Raw genomic sequence first — 10779 nt, 5'->3', positions numbered from 1 at the left:
AGACAGACATTGATTTTGTTGTTCCAATTATTTATGCATTCATTGGTTGGTTCTTGTATGTGCCTTGACCTGGGATCAAACCCACAACCATGATATATGACAGTGATGGCGAACCTATGACACGCGTGTCAGAGGTGACACGCGAACTCATTTTTTTGGTTGATTTTTCTTTGTTAAATGGCATTTAAATATATAAAAAAATATCAAAAATATAAGTCTTTGTTTTACTATGGTTGCAAATATCAAAAAATTTCTATATGTAACACGGCACCAGAGTTAAGTTAGGGTTTTTCAAAATGCTGACACGCCGAGCTCAAAAGGTTCGCCATCACTGGTATATGAGGACAATGCTCTAACCAACTGAGCTACCAGGCCAAGGTAGTCTTGATAAGATTAAGGAACTTGCATGAATCTGTATCAAGCCCTTCCTAGTTCTGATTATCCCATGCCTCAAAGTTCCAAACAACAGAAAAGAAAAAGAATTGGTTAGCATGACCATGAAGACCCAATCATTTTTCTTATCTCACAGCCCCAATCCTATATAATAAAGAGCTAATATACAAATGGTTGTCACACCCTCGTGCCCTCGGGGGTCTGTTGGCTCAGACGCTCAACACTGTACTTTTCAGAGGAATGGGGACCAGCCAGGCACAAATGAGCTCGTGAGAGAGGAATGGGACCAGCCAGGCTGCAGCCCAGGAGAGGGACAAGCCACCTGCCCTGCGGTCCTGGGTGCCAGCGCCTGCGGCCCAGGAGAAGCAGCCTGCCCGGGGTCCCCTGTAGCTGTGACCGGTCCAGGCGAATCCGGCCCGCATATACATTTTACTAATTTTCTTTCATCTCTGACACTTCTATTATAGAGAAAGAGCAAATAAAATATTAAAATATTTCCTCTAATTAATTCCCTTTTAATGTGCACTAATTTTGTGCACCGGGCCACTAGTTTTTAATAAATGAGAATACAAGACTTTCTTTTGACCCATATTCATATCATTTTCACAGTAGGAATCTAATTGAATAATAAACCTCAAGGATAATCTTGAGCCCTTGCTGGTTTGGCTCAGTGGATAGTGTGTCGGCGTGCAGACTGAAGCGTCCCAGGTTCGATTCCAGTCAAGGGCACATGCCTGGGTTGCAGGCTCAGTTCCCAATGGGGACTGTGCAGGAGGCAGCCAATCAATGATTCTCTCTCATCATTGATGTTTCTATCTCTCTTTCCCTCTCCCTTCCTCTCTGAAATCAATAAAAACATGTTTTTTTAAAAAAAGGAACTAGAAAAAAATCATAACCTTAAATGAGAAATAGGGAAGAGAATCCAAAAAAGAGTCAAGTACAACCAGGGTGATGTGTGTGACTGCCAGAAGCTTAATAAAATTAAGCTTATTATCTACTTGGTAGAATGAGAACTTTTCACTTAAGAATGTGTTTATGTGTGAATATGTGTACGTGCATAGTGGAGTTGGAGAGGAAGAAAGAGAAGAAGAGGGAGAGAACAAACATAGAGGCACTTGGAAGGGAAAGTGTTTTCAAACATGAAGTCTTCTAGGGCTACAATAAAATTAGATTGGTGTAGTCCTATATACTAATGTCACAAAACTACAGGAAGGGATACTAAAAACAATTACATAATACATCAATGCACATAAAAGAATACATTAATATAAAGGAGGTAACAGTTCTATATTATACACTGTGAATTGTTTCTGAGTACAAACTATTTTTTATTAAATAATCTGTCTAAATACCTACATAGTTCAAATTTAATGCATATATAGTAGGTCCTTGGGTTATGTCAGAGATCCGTACCTACGGTGTGACGAAATGTGATTTTCGCCATAAGTTGGAACCCACCTACATAAGCACCTACATCACTCACATGGAGCACATACAGAGTAGTAATGAAGTGAAACAGTAAAAAAATTTTAAAAGACAGATAACAATTCCTGACCTTTATTTGTGGTAAATAATAAAAAAACATAAAGCACATATGTAAATATGTCGAATGACGGAACTTTTTTTTAAATAAATAAATGGGAGATGGCGACGTAACCACGAAATGACATACGAGTCCGACGTAACCCGAGGACTATCTGTAAATGCACTGACTGGACTATTTAATCATGAAATACAAAGACTAGAGATATGGCCCTAACCGGTTTGGCTCAGTGGATAGAGCGTCAGCCTGCGGACTCAAGGGTCCCAGGTTCAATTCCGGTCAAGGGCATGAACCTTGGTTGCGGGAACATACCTTGGTTGCAGGCACATCCCCAGTAGGGAGTGTGCAGGAGGCAGCTGATCGATGTTTCTCTCTCATTGATGTTTCTAACTCTCTATCCCTCTCCCTTCCTCTCTGTAAAAAAATCAATAAAATATATTTTTTAAAAAAAGATTAGAGATATGAAACCCAGAAAAATATATGTATTGTGTATATGGGTAAGTACAGGGAGAAATAATTTTCCAAATTTTAATATCATTTAATCACACAAAAAGTAATTTAAAGTATATATACAGTTATAAAGATTTTATATAAATATCAGATTGAGGACAAAGACCAAATCTAAATGCTATTAGAATAACCAAACATATTACTTCTGTAAATGAAATACTCTAGCTACAAAAAAAAAAAAAAAAAAAGTTTTCCAGAGCTGTGAGGCAGACTGCAATGATGAAAATGGAAGCAAAAATAGCCTTTCCCAACATTCCTGAGGCAGAAGTCCATCTCCTGCTACAGTCTGAATGTTATCATGGAAAACTGCTCAATTTTCTCTTTTTACCAGCATCCCCATTGTACATATAGCCAGAGCTTCCTTTCTATATGTTAAATTGTAGTTACGTAATTCCTAAGCTTAACCTCCATTCCACAATTTCTCATGGCTACAACCAACATGAGCTATGACTACGTCCTATCTTTAATCTTCCAGAGTACTCAGCCAAGCCTCATATCCTAGCAGTGGTTCTCAACCTGTGGGTCACGACCCCTGAAAATACATCCTGCATATCAGATATTTACATTACAATTCATAACAGTAGCAAAATTACAGTTATGAAGTAGCAACGAAAATAATTTTAAGGTTGGGGGTCACCACAACATGAGGAACTGTATTAAAGGGTCGTGGCATCAAGGTTGAGAACCACAAAGGCAAGGAGTGGCAGCATATAAACATTAAAGCCTTCCTGAAATTTGAATTCTGTCTACTCCCCTTTCTAACTCTATGACATTAGATAGGTTCCTTTAACCTCTCTATGCCTCCATTTTCCCATGTGTGGAAATGATAAGAGTGTCCACCTTATAAGGTAATTATGTCAAGAGTTTCTTATAACAGTGATTGATACATATTAAGTGCTCAATAAATGTAAGCCATATCACTCCACTACCTGAGTCCTCTGGTCTCAGCCTTCAATAATTTAAATGAAACTGCTTGATTTCCCATCTATATATATAAAAGCCTAAGCAACTGTCGCAACCGAAACAACCGAACAGACAGCCGAACAGGCTGCGTGGGGCGACCAGGCCGGCGAAAGTGAGGGACGACCAAATGACCGAGCAGCAGGTGTGGGGCGACCAGGCCTGCAGGGGGGTTAGTGAGCGGCAGGGGGGCCAGTAAGAGGCGACCAGGCTGGCGGGGGGCAGGGGGAGAGAAGTTGGGGGTGACCAGGCCAGCAGAGGGGGAAGTTAGGGGCAATCAGGCAGGCAGGCAGGCGAGCAGTTAGGAGCCAGTGGTCCCGGATTATGAGAGGGAGGTCTGACTGCATCTTTCCAAGTATAGACATCCCCCAAGGGGTCCTGGATTGGAGAGGGTGCAGGCTGGGCTGAGGGGATCCCGCCCCCCATGCACGAATTTCGTGCACCGGGCCTTTAGTAACAATACAAAATCAGATATCACACTGACAACTGTTTCAAATTATCTGTTAGATAAAAATCTTCCTACAAGATTGTTGTTGTTGCTATAAAGTGCTTTCTATTATGGTTCAACAGCATAATAACAAAAGCCCTAACAACAATAGCACTTAATGTTTATTGACCATTTACTATGTGTCTGGTTCTAATCTAAGCATTTTATATACATTAGTTTAATTAGCTCTCCACACCACCTTTTTATTATCTCCATAGTAGGTTTCTGCTAATATTTAGGATAAAAACAAAATCAAAACGTGTTTGTTTTTAACTAAGTAAAAGTTTGTGTGTTTTTTCAATTTGTCAAAGCAGTGGGTTCTTATCTACTGTTGGAATTCTCATTTGACACAGGATAGATTTTTCTAAAGAGCTATAAACAAAGCTAAGTAAATAAATATTTCAAATGAAATTTAATTTATGTATGTGCAAAAATTCTTAAGAATTTTTCATGATTTTCCAAATACAAGTTGGATCTTACAACTTGATTTAAACAAAAGATTTAACCTGTTCAATACTGTTGTTTTCTTAAGGTTTTTTACTGATTTTTAGAAAGAGCAGAAGGGAGAGGGGGAGAAAAAGAGAGAAAGATTGATGGGAGAGGGAAATATCCATCAGCTGCCTCCTGCATGCCCCCTACAGGGGATTGGCACGTGCCCTTAACAGGAATTGAACCAGCAACCTTTTGGTGCACAGGACAACGCCCAACCAACTGAGCCACACCAGCCAGGGTTTCAATACTGTTGTGTGTTTTCTAATACATTTTTTATTTTTAGAGAGAGAGAGGGGAAGGAAGAGGGATAGAGAGAAACATTATCTATCGGCTGCCTCCTGCATGCCCCCTAATGGGGATTGAGCCTGCAACCCAGGCATGTGCCCTGACCAGGGATCAAACCAATGACCTCTTGCTTCCTCAACCCCTGAGTCACACCGGCTGGGCTCAATACTGTTTTAAATCCTCACTCAAGGATGTTTTGTTTTTTACTGATTTTAGAGAGAGGAAGGAAGAGAGAGAAACACTGATGTGGGAGAGAAACATCGATTGGTTGCCTCCCGACCAGGAATGGAACCCTAAACCTAGTAATGAGCTCTGACTGGGAATGGAACCCACCACCTTTTGGTGTATGGGAAGAAGCTCCAACCAACTGTACACCAGCCAGGGCATTTTAATATTGCTTTTAAAGGAATGTAAGAAACCTGTGAACTTTTATATTTTTTCTCTATAAAATTTGACATGTATTATACATTATACTGCATAGAATTTTGCCAATGAAAATACTAATAATGATTCCACATAAAACATCCTTTTTACTTTTACAGTTACCTGTTAAGAAGGTTCTCTACTTCTTGAACTTCCACTATGCACTGTTTGTTATCAGAAAGGAGACGAGCTTGAAATTTTCTATCTTGAAAATCATACAGCATCACAATAATTAAACTGCTCAAATGATCTGGCTACCAAGGGGAAACACACAAAAAGAAAAGTATATAAACAATATCTAATAGCACTATTTTCCATTCCATTATTTTTCATAAAAGGGCAGGAATATGACTATATTTACAGAGTCTGGCTGGATTGAGAGAAAGAGGTCTCAAAATAGAAAAAAAAAAAGAGCCCAGTACAAAATAGATCTTTCAAAGAAGACAATTTTTGGTATGTTCATCAAAATGAAAGGACTAGGGCCAGTATTAGAAGCTTTAGAAGTAAAAAGAGTTAAGAATATACTTTAAAGAGGTGTCAGCATTTAGAAAACTAGCTATGACTTAAACCTGAAGGCTTTTTAGTACTTTGGAAATAACAATCAGGAGACAGCTAATTATATAAAAGGCATCTACTTACTATTGTAGTACTTGGAAAGATGCAGCTATCTATTAATATAGTTTCCAAAATACCTTGATCTGCAAGACAAGGTAAATGTCTGTTACTGAATATACCAAAGCTGAAAATGAAAACTTTGGAATCAAAGTACACTTTAGACAATGTCATAAAATACATTTACTTTCATAGCTAAAATATACCTCAATTCTTGATAAAGATTTAAATTACAATGGCATGATGAAATAGTTGCAATCGTTATGAATTTGGGCCCTAATGACCCAGGCTCCACATGGAATCACAGCCAAAGGTGCATTATCTGAATAGTCAAAGAAGTAATAAAGAAATCCCAACCTTTACGTCTTTTGAAAAACATTAAAGATCTCATTCATAATGTCTTATCTTGCTATGTATTGCTGTATTCAATTTGCTAATACTTTATTTAGGATTTCTGTTCTATGTTTATGTTCGTGAGGGGTGGTCTATAACTTCTAATATCCTTGTCACTGTTGGTGCACATCTTGGTCCTTTCCAAAGGCACCCAGCCACAGCAGAGGAAGCCACAAGCTGTGGATTGCGGATAGCTCCAAACAGGGTACACAGGGCCAGTCAGAAACAGCACCTGACACTGTCCTGCTCCAGAGATTAGGAGGCATAACAGATCTACCTAATACATAGTCACAAACTCAAATAGGCAGCCAAAATGGGGAGACAGAAAAAAAAAGAGCCCCAAACGAAAGAACAAAAGAATTCTCCAGAAGAAGAGCTAAATAAAATGGATAAGAAATTTATCAGACATAGAGTTCAAAATAATGATGGCAAAGATGGCATGAGAACAGATAAAGTAACTATGAAGAATGACATAGCACTAATAAAGAACACAGTGGAAGGAATACACAGCAGATTAGAGGAAGCCAAGGATCAGATCAGTGAATTAGAAGACAGGGTAGAAAAAAATCACTCAATCAGAGAACCAAAAAGAAAAAAACAATTAAACAGGTCAGCTTAAGGGGTGCCAGAAGGGGAAGAAAGTGAGCAAGGGATTCAGAACATGTTCTCAGAGCATACATTAAGCAATTATAAGGGTTTTTGCTGACAGGTTAGATGATTCTGAAATGACCAGGTTAAAGGCACACCAGTACCTGGTATTTATAATTCACTAACTACTATATACACCTAGAGAAGTTGGAGAAAGAATTAAGCCATCAATAAAATCAACAATTTCAGGGACATATCTTTCCTTAAGGTTTTTTCTATCTTTTTTTTTAAAGAAATTTATTTTTTAAGAAATCATTTTGCCAGTTTTTCTTTGTTTTAAATATTTAGTATTCCTTGAAACATCCACAGATTCTTTTTTTTTTGGGGGGGGGGGGGAAGCCCTGGCCGGGTAGCTCAGTTGGCTAGAGCATTGCCCTGCTACACCAAGGTTGCAGGTTTGAACCCCAGTCAGGGCACATACAAAAATCAACCAATGAGTACATAAATAAGTGGAACAACAAATCGGTGTTTCTCTTTCTTTCTCCCCCTCCCTTTCTCTCTCCCTCTCTCTTTAAAATCAATAAATAAAATTTAAAAACAAAACAAAACAAATTAGCTTCTAGTACTTAATAGGAATAGGTAGGTTATTCTTCATTACCTCCTTTAGCAAAAAGGTGACCTTCAGGCTATTTAGTAAAGCAGGAGTAGTGGTTGTCTTCATTTCAGAAAACATTATACTGAGCCCTTTAAACCTTAGGTTAATCAGATATACACTCTCTGCTTTGATAGAACTTATGCACAAAGAAGGACATCAAAGGAGCAAACAAAACTGGAAAACATAAAACCCAACCAAAGGAATATACTTAACATTTGTATAATTAAGGGATTTTCTCGGGCATTATTTTTTCTTCTCTTGTACTTCCTAAAAGAAAGTAATATGATCTAATGACTTGTTTACAAATTCACCAGAAAACAGACCATTACCCAAGCTCTCTTTAGCTTGTACATTAACCTTTTCAGCTTTACTGCTCCTATAAAATCTTATGAAAGAAACCGTAGTTTTCTTTTCTGAACCTATACTGTATAAACAAAATATGAGCTTACAAAATATCATGTGAAAGTATTGATAAAAAACTGCTAATGCAGAAGATAAATGTGAAATGACAAGAGCCTCCAATAATTTAAAGCAAAATATCAGGTCTTTAATTATCTTGAAAACTCACTGCACTTAGAAATTCAGGGTTTTACTCTACTCGAACATTCAGAAATTATTCAGATGATAACTTAAGCAATATATTATTATTCTAAGAAGAAAATATTTGTACCAAGTAAACAACCAAAGTCATCTTACTTTAGAATTTGAACATTTCTAGCAAAAGCAGGTTTGTAAAAGCCTATGATAATAATTTATCTGAATGGGATTTTCTGGGTCATTAAACAACATCAAATAGGGCCCAACTGGTGTGGCTCAGTGGTTGAGGGTGGATCCATTAACCAGGAGGTCACAGTTCAATTCCTGGTCAGGGCACATGCCTGGGTTTCAGGCTCAATCCCTAGTAGTGGGTTACAGGAGGCAGCTGATCCATGATTCTCTCTCATAATTTATGTTTCTATCTCTCTCTACCTCTCCCTTCCTCTCTCTGAAATCAATAAAAACATGTATTTTTAAGAAATCAATAGTAACAAAACCCTTTCATGAAACAAAGACTAAGAGAAAAAAGATAATTTACTACACACATGACCATCTAATTAGTGCAGAATTTTACATAAAATAATTTCAGACTTTTAGTATTGATTTCTAAAGGTAAGATTCAATATTCTATTAGGGAAACAAAGTGTCTATAATAGAGTCTTGGCATTAACATTAAATACCAACTAATCAACACAGATGCCCAGTCTGCATTTCATTCTTGCAAGGAAAAGTGTAAAAATGTTCATTTGACTCATTGGTTGGTCTTTAGGATTAAACTGGAGGAGGAAAAATGGTTAAGATAGATTTTAAAAGAAAAAAATCACAATCAGGAGAAAAGATGAAAACTAAAGGGAAGTTGCCTCTTAACATCAAATTTTTCTCTACATTGACAAATTCCTGGCCTTAAAGTCGACATCATCTCAGCAGACAACCAAAAATATATAATCATATCTAAGAAATTAATGGAACATTTTCCTAGCAGGGGATGTGCGGGAGGCAGCCAATTGGTGTTACTCTCTCTCCCTTCCTCTCTCTCTAAAATCAATAAAAACATATTTTAAAGAGATTGAAATGAATGGGACATTTTAATTCCACTGAACAATTGTTAGCTGCCTATGCACAAGAAGGCCCCAGAAGTATTAATACTAAAAGGATAGGCAAATGAGTAGTTGCCCTTTTAAGATCTCTTTAGGAAGCTATGTGCTTACCACTCCAACCATGCTAATACTCCAAATATTTCCAGAACTACTTTTTTAAAAATATATATATTTTATTGACTTTTTACAGAGAGGAAGAGAGAGGGATAGTTAGAAACATCGATGAGAGAGAAACATCGATCAGCTGCCTCCTGCACACTCCCTACTGGGGATGTGCCCGCAACCAAGGTACATGCCCTTGACCAGAATCAAACCTGGGACCCTTGAGTCCGCAGGCCAACGCTCTATCCACTGAGCCAAACCGGTTAGGGCAGAACTTCTTTTTGTAACTATATTCAGTCAGTTTACAAGCCAACATAAACTTTACAGTTTCTATGACATTATAATACACTGTGTTATTTAAATTAAAGTTGAAGGCCAGTACAACAACAAATGTCTCCAAGCCCTTTGACTTCTTGCTCTCCTAGTAACAATATTTGGTTCTATCCTGGGACCTGCTCCCCACACTCACAAGTTAATAATTAACCACCACTGAGGAAATCTGAAACGCGGCATCTCAAGCCCCAGAAGGAAATTAGAAAGCAGAATTCTGCAAAGGTTTGGAGGAACGAATGTATAAGCTCCCCAAATCAAAGCTATTGACAATAAATGGGGTCATCTTAATTGGGGTTGATTTAATTTCGATATTCATTTTTGATATATTGCACTTTTTCTTCTTATTCCCTCCCTGTTCCTCTCCCTGACCCTCTTACTGGTTTTTATTTTATATTTTTTGAGAGCCTCACACACTAAAATACAAGATGTAAACACAGAGAATGGAAAGAAATACCCAAGGAGAGGGAAAGTGTGGATGGGTGCTTCAATGGGTCCTTGTTCTCCCTGCTAATGGGAGTGTTTCCTTGTTCAATTCAATGACCGAATTACATCTAAGGCACCATGCTAGACAAAAATCTATCCTGAAAAACAGCTCTGGCCTGAAAAGGCGTGTTTTGCTGGAACTCTCCTCATTCCTTGACATTTGCAACCGACTAATGATACTCATATGCATGGAAACAAAACGTGGCATGAGGGGGCTGCAGGCCACGAGTGCGCTCCTCATGTTCTTGCAGCTGCTCCCCAAGGCCGGGCGCTACTCACACTTGAGGGCGCTGAAGGCCAGCTCATAGGCCAGGTGCTGGAAGGACTCGTCCTCGGACCCGCTGGACAAGGGCCGCAGGGGCTCCTTCCCATACTTGATCAAGACTTTCTCCGGTGACGTTTCGACTCGGATGCCCTGGAAGACGTTCGCTGCCATAACGTACACAGGGTCCGGATACCCAGTTTTGTCGGGGGTACCACCTGCGTCCTGCTCGCTGGACGCTTCGTCGTCCGACAGCGCCAGGCAAGCGAGCTGGGAGAGCTCCTCGGCGTTGCTTTCGTTGGGAAACTGCAGTTCACTGGGCTCCAGCATGGCTGCCCCCGGCCTGCCCTCGGTTACAATTCCGATGTTCCAGGAAAAGGTTTCGCTGGTGCCTTAAGCATCGTCTGTGAGGAAAGGAGAGGTTATCTCAGCACATCACTCTCTCTGCAGGACCACGCCGGTGCCCGCCTCGGCTGTGGCCTTCGAGACTGAGAGGTGACATGTACTGGCCGACCCGATCGGAGCATCCTCGACGCCGAGCCCGACAAGCCCCCACGAAGTCACACACTCAGGAGGGGAGAGGGATGGAGACAGCTGGGGAGTCGCCTCCCAAGCGACCGGCGG

General features: G+C 39.5%; 1 protein-coding gene across 1 annotated transcript in view; it reads right to left on the bottom strand.

The window, feature by feature from the left end:
• NSUN7 (NOP2/Sun domain family, member 7) overlaps positions 1–10731 on the bottom strand; it is a 37626-nt gene extending 26895 nt beyond the window's left edge. The window contains exons 1-3 of the mRNA XM_005877463.2: positions 10173–10731; positions 5733–5791; positions 5217–5347 (exon numbers count right to left, since the gene is read on the bottom strand). Of these exons, the coding sequence (XP_005877525.1) occupies positions 5217–5347; positions 5733–5791; positions 10173–10485 (503 nt within the window). The 5' untranslated portion in view covers positions 10486–10731. The remainder of the gene's footprint in view (positions 1–5216; positions 5348–5732; positions 5792–10172) is intronic.
• Positions 10732–10779: the final 48 nt, after the last annotated feature.

Source organism: Myotis brandtii, unplaced genomic scaffold (genome assembly GCF_000412655.1).
Source record: "Myotis brandtii unplaced genomic scaffold, ASM41265v1 scaffold520, whole genome shotgun sequence".
In the NCBI taxonomy this organism is placed as follows: Eukaryota; Metazoa; Chordata; class Mammalia; order Chiroptera; family Vespertilionidae; genus Myotis; species Myotis brandtii.
This window is presented reverse-complemented; position numbering and strand designations above follow the sequence as displayed.